Source organism: Muntiacus reevesi, chromosome 18, assembly GCF_963930625.1.
Source record: "Muntiacus reevesi chromosome 18, mMunRee1.1, whole genome shotgun sequence".
Lineage (NCBI taxonomy): Eukaryota > Metazoa > Chordata > Mammalia > Artiodactyla > Cervidae > Muntiacus > Muntiacus reevesi.
The window spans coordinates 40517932-40543636 of record NC_089266.1 but is presented as its reverse complement, the minus strand read 5'-3'; the positions used below and the strand labels follow the sequence as shown (position 1 = coordinate 40543636).

The 25705-nt window shown below is 48.6% G+C and overlaps 1 protein-coding gene across 1 annotated transcript in view; it reads right to left on the bottom strand.

Moving 5' to 3' along the window:
* The window catches only part of SLC6A4 (solute carrier family 6 member 4), a 35129-nt gene extending 10278 nt beyond the window's left edge, over positions 1–24851 (bottom strand). The window contains exons 1-12 of the mRNA XM_065910197.1: positions 24647–24851; positions 12222–12675; positions 8870–9004; positions 8057–8276; positions 7024–7162; positions 6368–6502; positions 5926–6029; positions 4724–4851; positions 3594–3706; positions 2689–2820; positions 1592–1691; positions 70–170 (exon numbers count right to left, since the gene is read on the bottom strand). Coding sequence (XP_065766269.1) covers positions 70–170; positions 1592–1691; positions 2689–2820; positions 3594–3706; positions 4724–4851; positions 5926–6029; positions 6368–6502; positions 7024–7162; positions 8057–8276; positions 8870–9004; positions 12222–12564 — 1650 coding nt within the window. The 5' untranslated portion in view covers positions 12565–12675; positions 24647–24851. The remainder of the gene's footprint in view (positions 1–69; positions 171–1591; positions 1692–2688; positions 2821–3593; positions 3707–4723; positions 4852–5925; positions 6030–6367; positions 6503–7023; positions 7163–8056; positions 8277–8869; positions 9005–12221; positions 12676–24646) is intronic.
* Positions 24852–25705: the final 854 nt, after the last annotated feature.

Below are 25705 nucleotides of genomic sequence, written 5' to 3'. Positions count from 1 at the left end.
GGTGGTGGTGTGTGTTTGAGGGTGAATCTTTTCTCCAGGGCCAGAAGGAGAAGGGAGATGACAACTCACCAGGAGAAACAGAGGACTGATGGCTACCCAGCAGATCTTCCAAAACCATCCAGGGCTGAAACCAAGCATTTCCTTCACATCACTGCAGAACTGATTGATGCCTACAGTCATCCAAAAGAGAAAGAGATTGACTAAGAGAGGAAACAGACTGTCCTCCTAGCCCCTGAGTCTCAGAGAGAGTAGCAACTCTGGAATTTCTCTGTGGCAGGGGTTCAGGGACACCAATCTGGCCTGAAAGTGGGACGGGGAACATGTCACAACAATACTTGTTATAGCAAGCAAGCTCTTTCTACAGAGAGTGGGAGGACTGGTAGACACTTGGGGAGGGACCTAAAGCCTTGTCTTGGTGCCCCATAGCACCCTTCTAGGATTTCACCATATATCTGATTTTATCCTTACAGTAGAAAAGGAAGTTGAACTTTGTCTAAAAATGTTGAACCCACTTGATAGAGACTGATTCTGACCATATGCTAGAAACTTTCAAGAGAAAATTCTAACCACACTATTGCTCATTCATGTTGTCAGATCAAGATCAAGGTTCTTCTCTACAAAGTAACCGGCAGGGAAGTGAGAAGTGGGAACTCCGACTGGGGAGAGATGGAGAAGGGGAAGGAAGAGCACTCTGTGGTTGCTTCCCTGAAAATGCCCACAGGTCTGTAGCATCACAGACTTTGAACTTGGTTCTCTGAAGTGCTGAGGGGGTGGGGAGGACGTCTTTCAAACACACAAAAAAGTCCCAAAACCGGGCCCACGTATAACTCAAAACATGGGACCCCCCCTTCTTCATGTTATGTGTAATGATCTACATGCTAAAGCTGTTCTGCTATCATAGAAACTGGGAAAGTAAATATATTCAGATTGAAATAATCACTTTTTTATTTTAAAGATCTCTGAACTTGGTTTTCTTCATTTCCACTGTCTGTGCCCTCCTGATCCTTGCCCATGGGCTCTTGGGATCCCTGCCCAGGGACCCATGTCAGCTTACTCTGCACTCCTGGTGGTTTTACCCTTATCAGATTCCATCCCACAGTTGGGGGAAGGGGAATAAACTGGAGGTTTTACCAAGACAGATAAACAGAAACACTCTGGCCTCTTGCCTGGAAGATAAGCTCCTAAACCGTGTCTCAGGGCTCTGGAGGGAGTACCTGCTTGTGAAATTTAAATTGGGGTCACTGTGTAACAAGAATATTGTACACTCTACAAATGCAGTCACTGTGCACTAGTTCTTAGCTGTCTGTCCAACTCTTAGAGCCTGTCAGATCTTAAACAAACACTGTGGATAAGCTGTAGGGAACCACTTCAGCCTGTCCACTGGGTAAACATTTAAACTCAGAAGGGAAAAACGTCTTCCAGGGAGCTTGGGCAATCTGTTGTACAGAGTCTGGAGGAAATGATGACCTGTTTCTGAAGAAGGTGACGTCTTGTACACTGGCCTGCCTTTCTCTGACGAATCCAACCCTTGTGTATTCTGGTGCCTACATAGGCTGGTGTAGGAAGGATGTGGTGGAAGGAAGCATCTTACCGTAGAACCAAAACACAGCAACTGCTTCGATCAGGGCCACGGTGAGCACTGCAGGTCCCGTGGCGAACTCCTCCAGCAGCTTCACCACATAGGCCCCACCCTGGAAATGAGACCACCAACTTGGTTCAAGGCCCACTGAGGCACTGCCTCCTCTTTTCAACAGAAACAAAAAGAATTTCTTAGGATAATCCTGCAAAGTTCTCACCTTGGATCTAATACAAATATCCCAGAGCCTACCTCTTAGACTGGCTTTGGCAGGGTAGGCAAGACTCATCCTATTAGACTCCTCTTCCAGCCCTACCGGTCACTCTCTCGTTTCCTCTCCCCCCAAAGTTTTAAAGACAAACTAAAAGCACCTTTCGATCTGCTTTCTTCAGTTTACTGAACACCTACTGTGTCGTCTACCCTGGAGAATCCTGGTCCCTAAAGACTGAGTCTGGAAAACCTACACCACCAGACACACTGGGCCCAGTGGTCATGGTTTTGCCTCTGTCCTAACTCACAAATCCCATGGGTCCTATGCAGGTCCCCAAAACCCTGCTGAAGCTCCAGAGCCATTTGGGTCATGGCCTGAAGATAAGTTGATTTACAAAGTCCGCCTTGAGTCAGGAGGATACAAGCCTGCCATGCCTATGGGTAGTGTCTGATGTACAGTTTTATAGTGTTTACCTCAGCTCCCCTCCCCCTCAAAAAGAAATCCCTGGAGAAGGTCTAACTTCATTGCAACTTCTCTGGAGGAGACAAAGTGACAAACACAAGGTGCCAGCCTCCAGGTATTCTGGGCAGTATTCCCATGAGAACAGCCGTAAGGACTGGAAATAGACTGAAAAGGTAAGTCTTAATTTTTCTCCAGATAGAAATCTAGTTGGACTTGCTGTAAAATGCTGAACCCCCATCTCCATGCCCAAATTCTACAGACAGATGCCGCCAGAAACAACTTTTCTTCTTCTCTGTGATGACTAACTTCTTAATAGCAGTGACAACCTCTCCCCCTTTGGTCCCAAAGCCAGGGCTCCCTGTGGTCTGGAAAGAAAGAGCTTTGTGCAGTGTCCCATTGCCCAATGAAAAGCTGACTCTTGGTTGGGGGTTGTACTCACGAAAGTCAAGGTGACCAGGGATCCAAAGAAGCAGGTAATGACCACGCCAAGCACAAACCACTCCCGGCGCTTGGCCCAGATGTGTGGAAACTCATCCAGCACGGCTGTGATCACCCCCTCCAAGCCTGCAAACTGAGTGGGGCACACAGACAGTCGTCATGGAGACTTGGGGACAAATCTGCTACTTCCAGGACAGGGGAAAGAGGGAGGGGTTAAGATTGCCACGTGCCCTGTCAAGCTGATCATGACCAGTCCCCCCTCCTCACTGGCCCTATCTCCAGGTTACCCCATCATTTAGATTCCATCAAGGAAAGAAAGTATAGCACATGGACAGGACTTCTTCACATGAGGTCTCTTGGGGAGACTTTGGTTTTTCCAGAAATGCCAACTCAAAGCTGAGACTGGTTCCACATTAATGATAGGAATGCTGGGCCACAAAGCACTGAGCCCTAGGCGGGACCTTGCCCTGGCCTGGAGGCGCTGCCAGTCTGGTCAAGGGACAGAGCACAGTCACAGCAGTTCACGTGTGCTGACCTCTTGACCTTGCCTGGCAGTTTACCCTCGTTATCCCATGAATTAGGGGTCCTCAACCCCCAGGCCACACACTGGTGCCAGCGTTTGACCTGTTAGGAACTGGGCGCCACAGCAAGAGGCGAGTAGTTGTCTTCCATTAAACTGGTCCCTTAGTGCCAAAAAGGTTGGGGTCTGCTGCCATTAATGACTAATGTACTACAGGGCGGTAAGCGCCCAAGTGAGCAGGGGCTGGCGAAGCACCAGGAGGCAGCAGACAACATGGCCTGGGGTGGCCAGGACGGGAGGGAATGGGTACAGCTGCCTCTTCCTCTTCCTCCCCTTTCTCCTCCTCCCGCCTCCCCAGGGCTGGATTTCCCTCTCCATTCACTTGCCGTGCTGTCCAAGCCCAGGGTGATTAACATCAGGAAGAAGACGATGGCAAAGAATGTGGATGCCGGCATGTTGGCTATGGCTTCTGCATATGTGATGAACAGGAGGCTGGGGCCTGAGACAGGGAGAGAGGAGGAGGTGGTCACCGGGACCTGCCCTACAGACATGACCACACCGACAATGACGACTCCTGTCATAAGACCTTACACGTGAAGCAGGCTTGGACATGTCCCAAATGCCTCCTCATACCCACACCACCCTACCTGGCTATCCTGACATCCTGGGAGGCAGAAAGGGAATAGTATCTGCCTTGGAGAGTCTGTTCTCAACCAACGTGGAGAAAGGAAACAAACCTGAGACCCCAAGACTAGCAAATCTGTGCACACGAAGAAGAGTTTCCACTATATAATAAATCTGTGCTTCCCCTCCCCCCCACCAAGATCTCCAAAATTTTCACAGCATATAGCTCTCTAGCTATATACTCCAGAACAGTAGAAGATGTTAAATTGATTTTAGAATAATAGAGGTCTTAGAATAAAGCCTTCCAGCTATTTTGACTTTCTTGATAGTATGAGGAGCATGTCCTCAACCTCCCATGGTCCAAATCAGGCACATTAGGTTGGGGCATGAGGCTGACAGGATCAGAGCACCACATCAGGCCAAAGGTAGACGTATGTTGGCAAGAAGCCCTGGGACTCCATCCACAAGATTCCATCACCTCCACCTCTCTTTCAATGTCTGTTTCTCTTTTTCCATAATAACTCAGTAGAGTACAGTGACTGCATCATCTACATTTCTTTTTCTGCAAAAGGAAATTCTAAGGACTGGTAATCATTTTCTTACTAGACTTGGGCCCATCGCAGGACCCAGATCCACTAGTTTTAACAGCCATCATCCAAGTCATATTCTCAAGCCCACAGTGTATCAAGGCCTTAGTGCTGGGCCCCAAGGGAGCTGTCCCATCCCCACTATGGCCTGAACACATGGAAAGGGTTTAGATCTCTAAAACCTTTGAAAAGTTTAAGAGGAACTGTTAGAAATAATGCAAAAGCTAAGATATTTTTAAAGATCCAAAGAGTAGCAAACCAGTTCAGTGGGAGCAAGTAACCCAAACAGAATCCAAGGTCCCTACCTGCATCTTTGGCCACCTCAGACACATCTTCTTTTCTCATCTCAGCCATATACCCCAGCACCGTGAAGATGACAAATCCTGAAACGAAGCTCGTCATGCAATTCACCGCACTGGTCACCAGGGCGTCTCTGGAGCAGAAAACCCAAGGGACTGAGACATTTCTAAGTCTGAGGAGAATCTGTCTCCAGACTGACAAGGACGAATGGGCTGAGCTCACAGGGACTTCAAGCCTGTCTCCTCCCAGGGTGCAGCCTCTTAGCCAGGTTGCATCACCTCGAAGCACAAGCTGCTGTTATCACCATGCATGGCATGGGGAGAGCAGCAGGTCAGGAGTGGTTTCAAGAGATGGTCCCATAAAGCAGCAGAGCACAGACTGCTGGACTTCAAACAAGCCTTATTCTGAAACGGCCTGAGCTAGAGTGGGGGCCTCGGCCTCACACTTAAGACCTCAGATTTAGACTTTTGACATTATTTGTAAATGAGGTGGTAAGAGTACCACAAAGACATCCTCACACTTTTAAAAGAGGACCTCATCATAATACAACTTTAGGCTGATGTCCCAATGCAAGGCCATATTGCTTAGGGTGCATGTAAACTCCTTTAAAAAAATTCTGTAATTGTCTTATGAATTGCACAGATTACTGAACATTATCATCTGTGATAGGCTGTTAAGACAAAATTAACTCTAAAGATGATAAGTGATATTTAAATCATAATTGGTGCAATATTACCTGTTTTGTTAAATTTCTGAAATGAGATTTTCACATAAATCATAGCATTCTGTGTTGGTCAGAATAGCACAATTGTTACTGATTTCGTGTGTGTGTGTGTGTGTGTGTGTGTATAAATTATCACATCACAATTTTTGTTGCTAAATATTAACAGGTCAAATCTAAACATTTAACATATGTTGCAATTTTTGTAAACCTGCTTCAAAATTTAATTTTCTTGAAAAAGAGAGAATCTCACAAAACAAAAGTCTGAGGCCTCTCTCATCTGAGTGGCCTGGGTGAGGTTGTGTTCTGGGTGGGTGCTCTGGCAATGAGTGAATTGGCCAGGCACCTGTAGTACCCCTGAGGGTCAGAGAGTCAACATGGCCTGAGCCTGGCTAGGTGTGAGGCCATCAGTTTGATCCCCTTCCTCCAGGCTACTTATGCTCATTCTGCTTCCAGGCTTTGCTTGGGGCAGCCCCAGATACTCACTGGTAACAATTGTTGTGGAATTTGTTGTAGCTCGCAAAAGCCAGTAGGACCCCAAAGCCAGGGCCGAGAGAGAAGAAGATCTGGGCGGCCGCATCCACCCACACCTGGAATAGAGCAGAGGCAAAGGTCGGGACCGAGACCCAGGCCATCGCTGGGCCAGCGCCCTTGTGCCTCCACGTGGCTGTGTGCTGAGACAGAAAACAGGCTCTCAGAGTTCCTGGTAGGATGGCCACATACCAAGTGCAGACCAATATGATTGCCTGTCATTTAGGCATAAACCAATGCCATGGCCTCAACTGTACTTTTCATGCTTTTTTCTGCTTTAAAGCATCACTGCAGACTTAACCACTGAACCAAAATTTTAGTTGTTCCTATGGTCCTAGGACTAGCTTCAGTTAGTATAAAGACAGACAAGTGCACACTGCTTTCCTCATTATCTTACCCCTGTCTCTAGGAGTTTCTGCCAGTTGGGTTTCAAATAGAAGAGAACTCCCCTCCAGGCTCCAGGGAGGGTGGCCCCCCTCACCAGCAGGATCAAAAGAATGATGTAAGGGAAGGTGGCTGTCACCCAAACCACCTGTAAGGAAGCAAACACAGGTTATCACCACATGAATGCTGGTGTCTTAAAAACCTCCAAGAAAGGAGATCTACCTTGTTTTTTCTGTAATTGTAGGAGGCAGGGTGGTGTGGCAGAAAGATCACAGCCTTTAGAATGAGACAGGGATTCTCCTGATTTCCTGTTTGCGGGTACCACCTCTAAACCCATTTCCCATCTGTAAAGTGGGGAAAACGCCCAGCAGGAGACAATAAAGCAACCAGTGTTTGTACTGGTTGTATACCAGTGTATTGTCACAAGTTACGACACTACCAGTGGATTAAAGGAATTAAAAAAAAATCATATAATAGTTCTTAGGATTGACCCATTTCTAGAAGTTTCTAAAAGATTTGGTTGAAGAGAAATTGAGAATCACGGAATGGGTTCGGTGTAAAGGAAACCATGTCCCCCTGTCTGTGGCTGTCCAGGCTGCTGAGTTCCGAGTCTGAGATCCTCCAGGGCCCCTTGGCAGACTCTGGATCTGCAGCCAGGGTCCTCCTCACCTTGCCAGATGTTTTCACACCTTTCCAGATGCTGAAGTAGATAATGGTGAAGATGAACATGATGCACACGACAAGTTGCCAACTGAGGCCCCCCAGGTCCTGGAGCCCCTTCGACTGGTGGATCTGCAGGACGTGCCGCCTGCGTGAGAGAAAGGAGGGCCTGTGACGGGGTCTGAGCCGCGCCCTGAGCACACACAGTGTGTGTGATACCTAGGTGGCGGCCAGGAGAAAAGACAAAACGCACTGCAAGGACCAAGTGCCACCAGGCTTTAGGGGGAGCTGGGAGGGGCTCTGGCCATCCTGAAGGAGAGAACAGGACACTCAGGCCAACCGACCCTGGGAGGAGCACTCAGCCCAGACGCAGACATCGGGCCTCTCCCTCCTGGGCAGGGACCCAACCGGTGACTAACACGACTGGCTTTTTGGTGCACGAGGATGTGTATGCGTGGGCAGGGGGCCCTTCCCCAAGCCTGAAGTTCCAGCACTAAAGCAAACTCCCTATTCCAGGCGTCTTCTCCCAAAGGGTAGATCCACGTGAACATATGAAACCAGAAACTCTTGAGTAGTTTCAAACTACTGAGGTCATGGGAGGTTTTGCTTCCATGACAGCTGGCTGAGAGGAGGGCCCAGGAAGAAGGGCAGTTTTGATGCAGGGAAGTAATTTTGGAATGTGAAGGTAGGGACCAGCCTGGGCACAACAGAAAAGAGGGGTACAGCACAGAGGCCCAGACTGTGGAATACTCAAGGGAGTCTCTCCCAACCCCCTGACCCACATGTACTCCCCTTCCCTTGTACTCCCCTCGTAGGGAGGGGAGGGAGGCTCAAGAGGGTGGTGGTGTCCGTATAATGATGGCTGCTTTGCGTTGTACAACAGAAACCGACAGAACACTGCGAAGCAGTTTTCCTCCAATTAAAAAATAAACCATCAGCCAAGAGGTGAAGAGCCCCTGGCCCCCATGGGCCTCCCGAGAAGCCAAGGCCCAGAGGTGTGGCCTGCCCCTAACAGGCCACCCCCTCACTTACATGCACTTACGTGTAAAATTCTTCTGCAGGGGACGTTGAGTGGAGCATCCAGGTGATGTTATCCTCGGAGAAGTAGTTGGTGCAGTTGCCAGTGTTCCAGGAGTTCTTGCAGCTGGTCCAGGGCAGCTGCTCCGTGAAGGAGGAGATGAGGTAGTAGAGGGCCCAGGCCATGATGGTGTTGTAGTAGGAGGCGATGTAGAAGGCGATGAGGCAGATGGCGTAACCTATCCCTGGGCGAGAGGGCAAGGGAGGCCCAGGTTCAAGGGCAGCTGGCAGCGAGGCACGGCAGCCCGGGCATGGTAAAGGTGGGGCTGCCATTCATTTTATCCCCTGAACACTGGGACATGGTGGCAAAGTGGCCATGTGGTAAATTCCTAATTTGTACTTATAAGATCACACGTTATAGAAAATGTGTATGTGTGCTATTAATGGTTTTTTTTCCTATTTACTTTTTAAATTGGAACTATTATTTTTTAAACTTTTTATATTATACCAGAATATAGCCGATAAACAATGTGACAGTTTCAGGTGGAGAGCAGAAGGGACTCAGCGAGCAAAGGGACTTAACCACACGGATACCTGCATCCATCCTCCCCCAAACTCACCTCCATCCAGGCTGCCCTGTTTAGTTTACATTTCATTGCCAATTATTCTATTTTGCTTTAGCAGTCTCATACAAATTAAGTCGTCAAAACCTTAACTGCTCAGGTTATCTCCTAGGGATACCTGAGGTCTGATTCCAGGAGGTCTCCGGCTCCCACTCAGTGATGGAAATCATCACTTCCTTGGTGGACCCACTCACCCACCCAAGCCTTTCTCTTACCTTTGAAAATTGGGCAGATTTTCGTCCATATCGAAATGCATCCATTTCGGTGGTACTGCCCCAGTGCGAGTTCCATGTAGAAGAGTGGGATCCCCCCAAAAATGGCCATGATAGTGTAGGGGAGAAGGAACGCCCCTGAGGCAGAGGAAAGACAGTTTCACTCCCTGCCCACAAGTGTCCAGGACAGCCCAGATGACCTGGACGTGCAGAGCCATCTGATGCTCCAGAGCCAAGAAGCCACCCTGTCCCGAGGGACCCACACATTGCTCCCGTCTCAGGGCTTTGCTGGAAGTCATGGACAGAGCTCCACAGAGAAGTGAGGTTTGGGTGGCGGCAGAGAGTACATGGGAAGGAAGCTGGGTCTAGGAGTCAACAGAACAGGCACTGGGACCAGCTCCACGGCTAACTGTCAGAAGGACCCTTCTCTGGGCCTCTATTTCATCTACTAGAAGATGAGGGTTGAGAGCTGAGGTTCCCAAACCCAGCCTACACATCAGACTCACGGGTAAGCTTAAAAGCGGACACCCACCCTGACCTCCTACAGCAAAAGTTTCAGGTATGGGTATGACAAAGAGTTTTCTTTTAAGCTCCCCAAGTGATTCTAAAGCAGCCAGTATATGGACCAGTGCTTGGGACCCTGGAACAGATCTCCTGTGACAAACTGTTCAACAGCTGTCATAGTCCACGATCACTGAATTACTCTCTTTGTTCATCTGTATCCTGGCTCCAGACTCTTTAAAAAAAAAAAAAAAGTTTTATTGGAGAAAAATAGAACCACCACGTACACAGGGAAAAGAGCACAAAAATTCAACTGATACAGAACTGAAAGTCACAACTACCCAGTGTTGTTTCCGATTACTTTTCAATTTCTTAAATGGCTTCCCTCAATTTTTTATATAGCCTTGCCAATTTTTTACAGCTGAAATAGCATCAAGTTTTCAAAAAATTAAGAGCCTCAGTGAAGGGACCAGCTTTTAAGATAACAAAGGTGACACCAAGAGTCTCCTAATAGGACCAATTCTACTGAAAAATTCCTGAAGCACGTAACTACTGAGTCTGGTAGAACAGTAGCTCAGAGACCACCAGGGATGAGTTAGAACACTGACTCAGACGGTCCAGTATGCAGAGAGGGCAAACAAAAATGCTGCATTTCCCTGTCAGATGAGTTCATGTAAGAAAACCAAGGAGGTGCTAAGAAAATACAGGCAATGGCTGCTCAAAATAATTCAGAAGGCATTCTAAATACCACATATTATTAGACAACAGTGTGTAAAGTGATGCAATTAGAAAACAGGCAACTTAAAAAAAAATATGGTCACAGGTCTTCGAGAACTCAAGAAAACAATCAATAGCAAACACAAGAGCTGAAAGTCTCAGCTGAGGGTTGAAAGTGAAAGTGAAGTCGCTCAGTCGTGTCAGACGCTTTGTGACCCCCATGGACTGTAGCCCACCAGGCTCCTCCATCCATGGGATTCTCCAGGCAAGAATACTGGAGTGGGTTGCCATTTCCTTCTCCACAGACTCTTGATTATTGATGTTTGGTTATATTTCCATCGTTCCACGGAGCCAGAATGCTCCCTCCTGAGCCAGATTGGTGGGTGTGGCTGGAACAGGCAGGTAGTTCACTCCAGGATGGGAAAGTGCAGAACTGCACCTCGCTGGAGATGCTGGGGTCTGCCAGCTCTCGTGGCTGACACGAGACCTGGAAACACCACACTGGGGATTGCTCACCTGCAGCCTGAGTTTCAGCCCAAAGGGTGGGCTGGCTGTGATTTTCCCTGAGAACTTTCCCTCCCGTGAAGTACTCTGAACCTAGAAAGCTGAAATCTGTGCAACTCAGAAAGGTCTCACCCGCCTTACAGTCACGCTGGGTAAACCTGGCCTGAGAACAAGAACCACGCTGTGCTCTCACCATGGCATCTGTCCAAAGGGTTTGCTTGACTGGTTTCACATAGGGACTGAGTGTAGGGGAAACATCAACGGTGACCCAGCCCCTTATATAATCCTCAGGCTAAAGGTGAGTCCTCCCAAGCTGGAGATAAGATGATTCCAACTTCCGCTCCTCCCAGGCTGGGAGGACTGGGCTTCCCAAAGTCCCCCGTGCTGGAATGGCCATTGCAGGTAATGGACGCAGGTCTTTAAAAGATGCAGCAAATCCAGGCAACTCTGTGTCTGGTCATAGAGGAAATGAGAGGACCCAAAAGAACTACCCTTCCAACCTCCTTTTAACTGCCCTCCTAAATCTGTTACCAGAGTCCCTGTCAAATATTGACTGATCTGATTCTCATTTCTGGTCCTTTTCCTGTTCCGATAGCAAGTCCACTGTCAAAACAGAGGCCCCATACCTACTAATTCCATTACCTTGCTCTGCTCTCTGGGGTTCCCACATTCATGCCTACAGTCAGCTACTAGTTTTGATAATCTATAAACTGCTCTGGAGGCATCAGGAATAGGAGGAGGAACAATAAATCATCTCTCCTGAAAAATCTAACACTCTTGTAGGAGATATAAGGCACGTCCATATATGGGCTGGGGTTGGCATTAATGTGGCTGGGTTCAGCTATAGATCTCGCCCAGACTGTGACTTTAGACTCTGGACCTGAGCCGATGCCCTGAGCTCACACAGGTCCAAAGGTCCAGGAGGGTCTGGGACCCTGGAGCCACTTCCCAACTTCCTTCACAGATCTAACAGTTCTTGACTCTTGTGAGCAAAACCAGTCAGCAGGAATGAAGGAACTCAGCACAGGGCTGGTGCTCATTCCCTCACGTCTGCTTGGCGGAGAGCAGAGTTTATGTAATGCAGGCATGAGAGGAGGGGCTCTTCACAGATGGAGCACTAACGATGCTGAAAATCTGGTGAGGTCAGTTTCAGGGGAGCTTTCATTCAACTTCATGGCCCAGGGAGCCGCAGACATGCCTAGATTTACAGTTTTGGTTTACTGGAGATTTGTTTTCTCTTACACTAGCCTGGGGGCTTCCCAGGTGGCACTAGTGGTAAAGAACCCACCTGCCAATGCAGGAGATGCCAAGAGATGTGGGTTCGATCCCTGGGTCGGGAAGACCCCCTGGAGGAGGGCATGGCAACCCACGCCAGTATTCTTGCCTGCAGAATCCCACGCACAGAGGAGCCTGCTTGGCTCCAGTCCATGGGGTTGCAAAGAGTTGGACACAACTGAAGCAACTTAGCACACACACATGCCACACAGACTAGCTTGAAAGTCTAAGCAACCACGTTTCCAGACTCACATCAGTTAAACAAATTAGGAAAGACATGATCTATCTTCTGGCCTCCCAAGAGGACCTACAGACCACCCCTGGGTCAGAGCCTCTGCCCACAGCCCATGATACTGACCCCCTCCGTTCTGGTAACAAATGTAGGGAAAGCGCCAGACGTTGCCCAGGTCCACAGCATAGCCAATGACAGAAAGGAGGAAATCCACCTTCTTGCTCCAGGTCTCCCGCCCCGAGGAATGAACCTCAGCCACCAGGGCGGTGGTGGCAGCCGGGATGGAGTGCTGAGTGTCGTCTCCCGCGCCAGGGTTCGGAACTGCGGAGTACCCGTTGGAGATCTGGCCGGACTCTGCCTTATCCCCAGGGGCAGGGACGCCCTTCTGTAGAACCCCATTTTCCTGACAATCTTCTCCATCCTTATACGCTGACAGCTCCTTCTGGGAATTTAACGGGGTGGTCTCCATCCTGCTGGCTAGGAGGTGATGCTGACGCCCATGTGCCAAGGGCCGACCTGAATTCTTGGTGCTCAGATCTGTGGATCTCCTCAGAACTTTATATCAGTGGGACTGAGAGCTCTGTTGGAAAAGCAAAAGGAGAACAGAATTGGGTGTTTTACTTGTCTTTGGTAACTCATCATACATCTTGAACTATATCAGGTAATGGGATTACAAAGCCATCTGTTAAACGAGAGATATCCTATTTGCTACATAAGAGTCAATAAAATCAACATTTTCCAACCCATGCTAGGTATCAAATCACAACTGAGTAATTTAAAAAAGAAAAAAAAAAAACAAAAAACAATAAGGTGAACAAAAGTAGATAGCAAATAACCCAGGTTTTTCGTAAGCTCCATTAAGAACAAAGTATTGACTTCAGTTGAGGGACTGGAACCCCATCCCAGAGTTTACTGGGGACTCAAAAACAAAGCTCCCACAAAGCTTCACAGAACACTTAACTTTGTCTTGGATGCTGTGCTGGGAAAAAAGTAACAAAGAAGCAGTTTCTGGCAGCAAATAGATAAGGATAGTCCTCTCCATCATTTTAACTGGACACTCAAAAGTATATTTCATATCAACTATAGGTGTGATTTGGAGCATAGGAGAGAGGTAAAAAGGCCACCCTTTGTTAGGCACCTCTAGCTCCATAAGTGCAGACTTTTTCACTCTTCCAGGAGCCCAGCTCTCAGAAACCTCTGGGCAGGTCTGAGCTGCCTCTAGTTGCGTCCAGTCCATCTGTGCCTCACCTTTCTGCGTTCCCATCATGCCTCTGCAAGTCTGACCGAGTCTTAAATGGCCCTGCTGCTCACCATTCATTCTTCTTGCCACTCCCAGCAACTCTTGGGGCTAATCCACTTGTTATTTTGTGACAGTGGGCAGGCAGGGTCACCTCTCCTTCACTCCAGAAGAGCCAGAGAGAGGAGCACGGAGGTTACGGATGCCAATGTGGCCGGTGTCCGTCCCCATGTGCCTCGGGGCTGCCACGCCTTTATGTCACTGCTGTGGGCCAGGGTGCAGGGAAGTCAGCTCAGCTCCCTGAGATTTCTACTTGGGGTAGAAATCTGAGCCCTTTTGAACTTTAAACCTATGCCGGTTATAAAGTAGTAAGGAGCCAGGACCTTCCAGCTAACTTTGACCTTCCAGGCTTGAACTTTTCAAACTCAAACAGTTTGCAGTTGAAACATGTAACTGCAAAGGTCTGATACGAACATTTTAAATTCAACAGTCGGAGATTGACTAGGAACTGGGATTTTGTAAAAATGGCAGTGAATGTCTCTTACCCTGGTGGGGCTTTCAGTGACTATAACTACATGTGGACATGTAGAGACAAACACGTAGTAAGTGAAAAATTGGAACACAGAGTAGCTGCTTCACACTGATGACTATGCACATGGATATTGGTAAGGATTAGAAATGAACACAGGGGATGCAAGTAATTAGAGTTCCTTGCTGACTGTGTAGTTTCCTTCTGTAAAGTAGAAAACAAAAATGTTAAAGGCATTGATTGACTGATGCCAAAAATATTAGAGCAACAAGAGAGAAACCAGCTCTATATAGTGAGGGTGTGTGTATATAGGAGGTGTGGGGTAGGTGTCCTGGGCTCTACTCGATCTAACTGGCTCCCACCCCCAACTCTATCCTCAGCTCAAGGAGGCAAACGTGACCTATAGAAGGAAATGAATTTCTGACAAAGAGTGATCTAGATAAAAACCCATTCTGCTTACCCTGATGCCTCTGTCCAGCCTTCCCCATCACCCCCACCCACCCCACCTTCCCCAGGACCTCAACTAGACTTGATGGACTTCTAAAATAAGCATACATCCTCTCATCCACCATAAGGAAGCATTCACCAGGCTAAGGGATTTTTAAGTTTTTTGGGGTTTTTTTTGGAGAGAGATGATGAGTTGTCAATATATTTGAATACACAGTTGAGCTTGGCAGTCTCTGGTTGTGTTGTTTGGAGAAGGCCTCTGTACTTGCCTCTGGCCTCTCTCAATGACATGTTTTCTACATTAAACACTGAAGAGCCTGCAGACCAGATGGCAGAGATAAAGAGCTCTACCAGGTGCGGATGGTCAGACGGCACCCAGCTGACAGATCTTGCCCATGACCCAGGTCTTCCTTTCTCCATCTTCAAAATTTTACCCAAAATTTTCTGTAGGGATGTCTTTCCAGCCTGTAATGCTGCAACTTTCCTCTCATTTAAAATTGAAGCTCAAAGATCAACTGCATCACCCAGTCTTCCTCCAGCACGTCCGCCACGCTCTCTAGGAGGAAAACGTCACCCATCTGGGAGGAACACGTTAGCGGGGGAATAACCGTTTGGTCATCCAGTGGTTCTGTCACCCTCCTGCTCAAGAGTCCTGTGTTGTTCTAGACTTTATTTACTTCCTCCCTTGGGGCCCTCTGAAGGAAGTTGGAGAATGTGCATGGGCTGGTGAACCTTGGGGGCAGAGGGTGGCAATGTATGTTCTTCAGGGTCCTCTGGGGTCCAGCCCCCAAGGAGCCTGATTTCTTGGCAACCGTTATGAGCAACTCCTAAAAGAGTAATACACCAGACTATTGTCGCTGTGCATTACAATGTCTTATTTTCCTGAAATATCCCTCAGCATTAAAAAAAAAAAAAAAAAAAAGTCTTATTAACAGCTGAAATGGCCCACGTAAGAAAACCTATTCAGAAGGTCCTGTAGCCCAGTCGTGACTTGAAGTTGCCTCTCCCCTGAGGGTGGTGTCTCCCTACCCAGCTCTGCTTTCCGGGGTTCTCCCACCCCAATCAAAGACCTCAGGGTGCAAGAAGGTAAGTTACAGCCACACGAAGCCACCAAACAGGAAGGTGACGCTCATCTCCTTCTCTTCAACTCACTCCTCTACCTTTCAGAAGGAACCCCCTCCCAGGGACTGATCTGTCGGCCAGGAGCAGATAGATGGCGGGACCTGGGCCCCCTTCTGCCTCCAGGATGCTGCCTGTGAAACCAGACTCCTTCCCCACTTGCCTGGTTCTGCAGAGCGCTGACCAGCTTCTCCCCCCGAGACCAGCAGATAGCAGGGGCTGAGAGGGAGCCGGCCCAGGAACATAGAAGGAAGAGATGTTAAGAAGGCTGGTTACTAAGAACGCTCTCTTGAAAGCTTTCTTTTCTTTTTTTTTAAAGGTATTTTTATCCTGCTGGGTAGAGAGACTGCAAAGGAGGTCACTGTTACAGCTGTGACCTCCTCCTGGCAGACATGAGATTCCCCGCGGCCAGAAACAGCCCCAGAAGCCTTCATGTGCATCTGGGATGTGTACCATTTCCCAGGCTGAGCAGGTGATGGGCTGTGGGTGGGTCACCCAGCTCCACGGTGGGACCACGGCCTGACACCCAGGACCCACCCCTGCCACCCCGCGACTCTGCATACGAGGGGCCGCATGGGGGGGGCAAGTGACAGAAGGCCAAGATCTTCTGTTTACAGCTGTGCTTCCTCCCAGCCCAGGGGGTGGGCTAACTCACCCCACCTCCCCGCCCCTAGTAAAAAGAACTGTTTCTATTTCAACTTCTCCCCATCACATCTCATTCCTCTTTCCACAAGCTCGGTCTCTGTAGCCAGGGGAACCAGTAACTGAACATGCAGATAATTACAAATGAGTCATGAAACCACCCAGCCCTCTGGAGATGCCCATGACCCTACTTGTCTGTTTGACCCCCCTCAGCGCATTCTAAGCAGAAACACTACAGAAATTTTGTACTTTGACTTCACGTGTCCAGATCAAAGTGAGTTCATTTCTTGGGACACTCACTTTCATTTTCCAAAAAAAAAAAAAAAACAACAAATACATGAAAACAATGCCCCCCTACCCACCCCCAAAACCAGCATGAATTATGGGTTTACCGCTGAGATAAGATTAATTATAGGCTCTATAACCTTTGTAATTTGTACTCTCTATTTAGAGGGAGTCTAAAGTTCCCATGACACCAAGGATGATAGAAGTTGCAGAGCCCTGTAACACGGTATAGGGTTACTCTGTGCCTATAACATAGTAAGCACTAAGCATATATATTTACTAAACACAGCAAACATATATGCCTATATATGTTCAGTCAAGACTGAGCCTGGCCCGCTGCCACGGCCTGGCCCTAATTCAGTAGACACACACGGCCCGCCTACTATACCTAAGGCTCCTTCAGACAAGGCAGGCCTGGTCCTGCCTTCATGGAGTCCATGGGAGAAGGCCAAATCTGATCAGCATGTGGAACGAGGGAGAGGCCAGTGCTGTTTTCAAGTGCTGCCACCCAACCTGCTTAAACCGAGGTTTCTGCTGACTGGATGCAGCACGTTCAGATACCTTGCGTTTTTAGCTTCAGGTTGTCCTTGGGTTTTAATGGTCTTCCTTTTGTTGCTATTGCACGTGCTGCTTCTGTCACAGGACCCTGGGTTTTTGCTGCTTCCGGTTCATGTCTCCACAGTGCAAGATGCAGGCTTGTTTTCGTATCTGTTGAGACTGCTGAGTTCTCTGAGGGGTGCGGTGTCTTAGGTCATAAGCCACCGGGACTCCAGCTCACCTCTCAAACAATGTAGAAAGACTTCATGGTCTGAACAGACCGAGTAGAGAAAATCTTCTTGTGTTTTGGATGTAAGGGATAGAAATGACTATCACAGTCATCTCCTTACCCAAAGAGTGCCTTATAAGAGACAGTTTAATTTTCTGGAGAGGAATTAAACAGGCTACAATCCTCAGGGCCATCTGGGCCAGATACCATGAGAAAGGAAAAAGGGTCTCCGCCCAGAACTTTCCTTGGGGAAGGATAGCTTCAAGCTTCCCTCCACAAAGAGGATACAATTGAGAGGATTAGTCATTTGTGTTGGGGTTGAGATCACTCCAGAGGCTGGGCAAAAGCATAATTAATCGTTTGATAAAAATGAAATGGATCTGGCATGGATAGGGAGAAATAGCCCTCCTGCAGTGAACATGAACAGGAGAGCTAGACTAAGCACCTTCCTGAGGTATCATTTAACATCTGTGTGTCCACAACCCTGGGCTCTCCTGTCGCACAGATCTGTACTGGAATCTGAGACCTAGTGTTGACCGGCTGTGTGACTTTGGGCGGGTTACTTAACCTCTCTGATCTTCCCGTTGCTCATGTGTGAAAACAGACCATTAAAATTTCTGCTCCCTAAAGGCTATTGTGGGAATTGAATAAAAGTATGACAAATGCTTAACTCAGCGTCTAGCACATGGAAAGCATCAGTACATGACAGTGAGCTGACGACCACTCTGCCATCACAAATACACAACCCATTCTGCTTTTCTACTTCTCACCCCAGGGAAGGAAGCTGGAGCCCACACGCTTCAGTGATTCGCTGCCCGCAGCACAGGCGGGCGCCCTGAGCCAGAAGCTCTGGACGCCATCCCCTTCCACAGGCCCTCACCTGTTCCTGCTCCTTCTCCATCAGTGGCTTGGAGTCACTAGGACTCTTGTAACAGGAGATTCCTGGGCTACTTGCTCAGAGATCCTAATAGAGAGATCCATGTGGGTGCTGCATCATTAGCAAGTACCCAGGTTATTAGGGGCAGATGGGCCACTGAGCATGCCCAGTACATCCCCGACCCCACCCTTTTGCTGCCTCTAATTATCCTGTGTTCTCCAGGCCTGGCTTAAGTTTCTATCCACTTCCTCCATGTAGCTTTCTCTCACCACCCTAGCCCAAGATGATCTCATCTGTCATTCCTCACTGATTATCAAGCATCATTTATTATCCTTGTGTGTCCAGTTGCTTTGCATCCCCTGGAAAGCAGGGGCCATGGCTTATACATTTTGGCCTCAAATACCTGCTGACCAGGTGGGTGCACACTCCCAGCCCAGAGGGTCTATGGATCTATTTCGGGTTTCCTGGGCTCGGGCCATGCTGGCAAGTGTGAGACTCAGGTGAGCCTCTCCTCTTTCTTCCCGGGTCCTATCCTCAGGGTGGTTTGCTCCTCCTCACTCCTCACCCATCAGGAAGATCTGCTGAGCATCTCCGGGGTGGAGAAAGGACCATCACAACAACAACTGTAATGAACTCTGGACTGGAAAAGACTGGCTCGTCTAGGATTAAAGAGGAGCCCAGGTTGTGCTTTTAGACCTTGAACAAGTACCAGCGGGCATGCCCATCAAAGGTTTGTGTTCCAAACCCTCATTTGTGAGTTGCTGGTTTGGAACTTGCAGTGTATTTTCAACCCACAGAAAGAAATGTTGCAAATGGTGGTTAACCTCCTAAGCTAGTTTACAAAACCCTAGTTTAACCAAAAGATACTAAAACACCTAAAATGTAAGCTATAAAATACAGCATTGTTCAGTACTACAAAAGGAGATGGGAGATGACAAACTCATTAGAAGTTGTTTAACATTCTTTCTGGTTCCTGAGAAAACTAAATTTAAGGAGAGAAGAATAAGGAGGTAGAGAGACTCGTGTATAGAATCTGTGGAAGTGCCTTTACAGGTTGAGGTCACAGATCCTTTAATACATTTAACTACACAACTTGCAACTTTTTGCAGAAAGCTTTCATTCTGGGGCTGCCATCTGTTTTGGTGTGGACAAGGCCAGGAAAGAGACTTGGGAAACTCCAACAGGTGATGTGTTCAATTAGGCAGAATGAGGAGTATCACTTATACCTTCTAAATCCTCTTATTGTTACAATGCAATTTATGCCAAAAGTAGAAATCAAGCTTTCAAAAACACATGGGAAAAAAAAAAAACAGCATATAACTGGAAGTTTTTGTAATTAATATCCATGTAGAACACAACATTTACTAAAGAACAAGTAATAAAATGTGCTAAGTTGAAAAAAAAAAAACACATGGGAGCATTTCCAAACACAAGAGTTTTCTTTTCCTTAAGACAGGTGTATTACCAACTATCTTTGTGTGAAACAGACAGGATTAGACCCACAAAGGAATTCAAGGGAGAGTGAGAGAAAACCAGCCCCAGGGATAGGGTGTTATGAAACAAGGGCGGATTTACCTGTGGCAGCCGTGGAAGAGAGAAGGGGAGGAGAAAGGGATTAGAAGGGGAATTAAATACAATGTGAGTGAATACGAGAGGAAGGCGGAACTGGGGCCATTCCTCTGGGTGGGGGCGGGGGGAGAGCTAAGTGACGGGACAGACGGGGTCTGGCAACAGAGTGGAGCGGGCACGGGGGTGCCCTAGAGCCACAAGTGGTTCGTGATTTGGGTAATGTTGGCTGAAGGTGCCTGCGCTCCTACAAGTTCTGAAATGTGTTTTACAACGTGTCACACACATGGTTCGGGGATATTCACAAAGAATCAGTTCATCGTGACACAGAATTGATCTGATTCTCAGATGCACTGAGATTAGGGCAAGAGGTTGTTCCTCATCCCTAGGAGTTGATGGTCTCAAAAAGTAACGCTCTGAGCTAAAACGGAAGTCACCGAGATGGTGGAGGAAATTTGAATATGGACTGTACATTCTATAAAAATATTTTATCAATGTTAAGTTTTCCAGATGTGATAACAACGGGGCTCTGGTTATGTGGGAGAATGTCCTTGTGCTTAGGAAACACAAGCTGAAGAATTCAGGGGTGAAAAAAAAATGCATTTAATACACCTAAGTGACCAACCATTATAGCTTAGCCTAGCCGGCCTAAATTGCACTCAGAATACTTACATTAGCCTACAGTTGGGCCAAATGATCTTACACAAGGCTTATTTTATAATAAAGTGCAGAATATCTCAAAAAAAACAAAAGAAAAGGCACTCAGGGGTGAAGTGTTTGGATGTCTGCAAATTTTCACAGGTTCAACAACAGAATTATACATGTAGTATAATAATTTCATTAATTACATTTTATACACAAAGTATCAAATTATATGTGTTAAATATGTAAAACTTGGATATGTGTCTAATTAGAAAGAAAGTACAGGCACAAAAGTGGCAAAATGTGGTGAATCTGGGTGAAGCTTCAGGGGACCATTCCTCCAACTTTTCAGTTGAAATTTTTCAGTATAAAACACTGAGGGGAGAAAAAGAATTCTAGCCCTGGGACAGACTGAGAAACCTCCAGTCAGTCAAAGCTCGCCGCGGCCTGGAATAGCGAATTTCCTCTCTCCCCTCTCTCTCTTTCCTTCCTGCCCCAGCTCCTCTCCTCTGAAACAACGAAAAGAGCCAGCTAACTCAGTTAGCCGTTAACAACACACCAGTGGAGAGAGAAGTTCAGGAGCCTCAAGTTTAAGGCCTGGCCAGGTCCTCAGGGCTGTGGTGAGCTTGAACAAGCCACAGAGGACTTGGAGCAGATTGTCAACAAGTCCCCTTCCAACTCTGCCCTTCCCTGATTCTAGGGAATCCCTTAGAGGGGGGAAAAATGTTTATATTCTTGCAGCAGCTTCCCTAGCAAAGTACAGTCTTCTTTTTCCTTGAATATGCCCAGAAAGACCACACAACACGAGGAGGCAAAGGCCCAGTGACGGGCTCCCTCTCCCCGAGCCCACCCACCAGCCTCCAGCTCGGGATTCGCCCAGAGCACACAAGCAGCTCTCCCAGGTCTGCCGCTGGCCTTGTCACATCCCCACCCCTTCCCTTACCGCAGATAATGACACAAGACCTGGACCTCAGGATCCCTGGAGCCCTTCCCCACGCCACTTGCCCCATGTCAGTGCCTGGGGACGCTGGCCATCAAGCTGGCCCTGAGACAACGTCTTCCTGTCTCCATGTCGCTGGGGTTTCTCTCTCACTCTGTCTGGGGAGTTAATGGAGTGCTATCCTGTCCTGGCTTTTAGAAAATTCTATGGCTTAAATACTACAGTCAGCTATCCCGGGAACTGCTGGGGCTTCCCTGGTGGCTCAGATGGTTAAAAAAAAAAAAAAAAAAAATCCACCTACAATGTGGGATACCTGGGTTCGATCCCTGAGTCGGGAAGATCCCTGGAGCAGGGAATGGTTACCCACTCTAGTATGCTTGCCTGGAGGTATCCCATGGACAGAGAAGCCTGGCGGGCTGCAGTCCATGGGGTAGCAGAGAGTGTGGCATAACTGGCAAGTAACACTTTCACTTTCAAGAGAAAGATAAGCTTCCCTGGTGGCTCAGACGGTAAAGAATCTGCCTGCAATGCAGGAGACCTGGGTTTGACCTCTGAGTCGGGAAGATCCCCTGCAGTAGGAAATGGCAACCCACTCTAGTATTCTTTCCCGGGAAACCCCATGGACAGAGGAGCCTGATGGGCTACAGTGCGTGGGGTGGCAAAGAGTCGTACACAGCTGAGCACAATGGCTTAAATACCCACAGTTGAATGCCCCTGGTCCAGGGTTGGGGTGGCAGTGAGGGAGCAGCTACCGAGCTCCAGCAGAGCCAAAGAGAAGAAGAAAATAAGGCAGCCAGACTATTTCGCACAGGTCTTACCTCCACTGGGTTTGTTACCCCATTAGACACAGGGTGGGAAACACCTGGCTTACAAAGATGCTGCTGATGTTCAGTAAATAAGCCTTCAACTTCCCAGGCCCTGACAGCTGACAAAGATCAGGCAGGAGGGAATGCCTCCTCCACCGAGACTAGACTCGGATCATTTCTGCACGTGGGCCCAGGTCAGTTTGATGAGCTCTGCCAGGAAACGGTGGAGCGGGGAGTGGGGACCTGTGCTGGCCGACGGTGGGTCTTGTGCCCACCCTAGAAAAGCAGGTCACCCTCTGACCAGGGGAAGGCATTTATGCCAGAGCTCTTTAAAATGCTAGCTTCATCTATTTTCTACCTTTCCTTCCTAGAAAGATGGCAGTTTTCTTTCCTTAGGGTTCTACTTTGCCTGGTTAAGCCCAGAAGTGGGATTCCCCACAGCAACAGGGGACCCCGCCTCACTTACCCAAGAAGAGAGGAGCAGGGCGCTTTATGAGACCTTGGCTTCCGCTCCCAAGCCTGTTCTGTGGAACATCACCAAGCTCGTGGGTGTGTGTGGGGAGCGGGGGAGCGGCGGGCGTGTTGTTTCTCCTGCCCCACACCCTAGCTGGAGGCGTTGCAAAGGGGATTCGAGGAGTCAGGGAACTCAGGCCCTTGTTGGCTGGACATGGCTGAACTGCAGGACTTGACTTGTGCATGTCTGTGTGCAAAGCCTTGGCCTTAGAGTGAAAGCCGTGGGTCCCCAGAGGACCCTAATCTGACGGAAACATCCGGGCAGATTGTCCGGGCCCTCAGGCATTTTGCACCATCATTTAAACTCGTTTGCTTAAAGCAGAGAAGCGAGGGTCACAGTCACAGAGTGAGCAGAGGCGACTGGAGGAGACATGGACATCGGTTATGCAGGGCCCCCCACCCCGCGCTTAGAGCTAAAACCTCGAGACCCAGAGGAGTTGACCTGTGACGGGGAATAATTAAGGTCTGAGGTAACTTCTTAAACTGACAAAACAAGGCTGTATAGCTTTCCCTTTGGCCGCCCAGTCATCTTTACTTAAAAAGTCAACTCCTGATCATATCCTGTTGATTCATTAGGCCAAAGTAAACTGCTTCAGGCAGCCCGCCTTTGTTCTCCCAAATGATAGCATTTCCAGTGTATGAAGGAGAAGAACGGCAACTCAGGGGCTGATTGTCTGGCATCACTTGCGATTCTCTTTGGAGGGGGGTATCTAGAATGTTTCTGCAAGTCCGCTGGGAGAGACAACACTCAGAGCCAAGCAACTCCTTCCATGGTCACCTCAATCATTTGTGACCCTTTGACATGCCTCTCCAAGTGTCATCAAAATGCTCAGAAAACTTTAAATTCCCCAGAGAGAAATTTCTGAGGTTTTGTTGATTGCATTAAAACTTCAATGTTTTAAGTTTGAAACTTAAAACCCCCATCCCACCACTCACCCCTAGTATAAATATTTTTAAGCAAGGAGACTGAAAGCAATGGCTTTGAATATCTGTGCCGGGGTCTGAAATGTCCTAGATGTATCACTTGAGTGTTGAGGGGACTTTTGATTAATTGTGAAGCAGTTTCAACTCGCTCCTATTCAGGTTCAGGAGGAAAAAACGAAAACCTGGGCCCCAAACAGCTTGTGCAAACCTCTTAAGAACCTGCCTTCTCCTCCATGCTAGAAGCAGCCACCCCCACTGCAGTCTGCAGACAGGAAAACTTCAACCTTTAAGCACCAGTGGCTTCACAGGAAAGCGATTAATGGACAAAGTAAAACCTGTGTGTTTCTCTCCGCTCCCCAAACCCAAACATCCATGAGCCCACGGTGCCCCCTCCACTTCATTAAGCAACAAATCCCAACGTTGCTTTGTTAGACATTTTCCCCATGTCTAATGTGTGTTAAGGCAATACACATTAAATATTTGATCTCCTCTTCCTATGATGAGAGCTAGCAGGCTCATAAATAATCCATTAACCTGGTTCATTTTTCTGGACAAAATTGATCATAAAAATACTAACACAGAAGCAGCCTTTTTAAGGTCTGACTCTTAGAAATCCCATCCCTCTGAAATCTTTAGAACCTCAACTGGAAAAAAAAATTCATTACACATAAGACCCAGGGCAAAAAGAAATGTGCTTCTTAGTGTTCTTTAGCTCCAGAGAGCCTTTGAGAAAACAAATTTGAACGTACACATTTTTCAAGCAACTGATGGGCACACACTTCAACCGTGTAGCTCGCTGGAGTTCTGGGTTTCACGTGAATTCCGAATGACTGAGCGTGCATCGGCTCTGCGAGCGAAAACCACCCAAGCGTACGGAGACTCGTCCCACTTAAGTGTCATTCGGAGATGTCTCTAGATATTTAGGCATTGTGTCCAGTAGGGCTCTCCCCGCGGAGATGCCTGCACACAGCCCCCTGCACGCGATGGCGGTGAGCGAAGAGCAAACAAGCCCTGGGTTGAAAGTAAAGCAACTTTTACCTCCAAGCTCAGGACCCTCCTGGGCAACTGGGGCCGCCCCCCAGGCCTCCGGGGAGGAAGGAGCGCTCCGAGCGTATCGAACGCCCGAGTCCCCCGGTCCGACTCCGTGCGCACCCGCCCTGCCCAAAGCCCCCGCGCCGCCCCCGGGAGTGGGGGGGCCTCGCGGGATGAAGTTCTGGAGAGAAGTGGGCCTGAAAAGCCAGGAGGAAAGCGGACCCACCTGCCGGGAGTCCGCGGAGGTTGGTCCGGGCTTCGGAGCGGGCGACCCTCGCGCCGTCGAGGCACCCGGGCGCCGCTGCCTGTTCCGGCGCTGGCGCGGCAGTTATTTGTACTCTCGGCCCCTCACATGGTCTGATCTCTAGATATCCGCCGCCAAAGAGCTCTTTAAGAATTTTTGCGTCACTTTGAGCAGCAGAAACTTTACATTTCCCCGCTGCCGCCGCTCTGCCTTCCTCCTGGGGATGGGGAGGGCTGGGGGGCTGGGTGGGCGGGCGCTCCGGAGAGTGGCGGCGGGGAGCGGGAAGGCGTGGACCGGGAGCCGGAGAGGGGGAAAGGGAAGGACCCCCCCACTTCCACTACACACGCACACACACTCACACACGCGACCCCCTAGAGGACCAGAGCTCTGAGTAGAGAGGGAGCCTGGGGCGGGGAGGGGTGGGCAGCAGGCTGAGGAGCCAGAAGTCCTAACCCCTCGTGCTCCTTAAACTCGCGGGGGGAGGAGCTGCTCCATAACCCACAGGTGTAGTTCCTCCCCCAACCAATAGCTCCCGAAATTTTATGTGTAGGTTTCAGCTCGATATCACTTTCTCAGAATCATCTCTCTGGACCACGGACACCTCCCCTCACCCCCATCCCTATTTTTCTTCCTGGGGCTTAGCCCCTGGCTCTCCGTCCGGCTTCACCGCTGGGACGTGAGCCCAGCCAGGAATAGCTCAGCTGAACGCCGGTCCAAAAGGACCAGAAGGAATTAATTCCTCGCTGTCCCCCGTTCCTCCAATACAGCCCAACCTAGTGGCTCGAGGTAGATACTAGCAGAAGAAATGAATGAATGAATGAAGCACTTTCCCACCTTGTTAACCAGCTACAGTGGAAAGCAGTATGAGAACAGAGCGTGTGGGTGGCGATCTGGTAAACGTGTGTGCCTGTGGTGTTGGGCGAGGGGGTGAATTGGTAACAATATTTTAATTATCTGAAGAAAACCAATAGGAGCCTATTGTGTTGAATCATGTCAATATATTACTTTGATAATGTAAAAAACTTAAGTTTAAAAATAAAC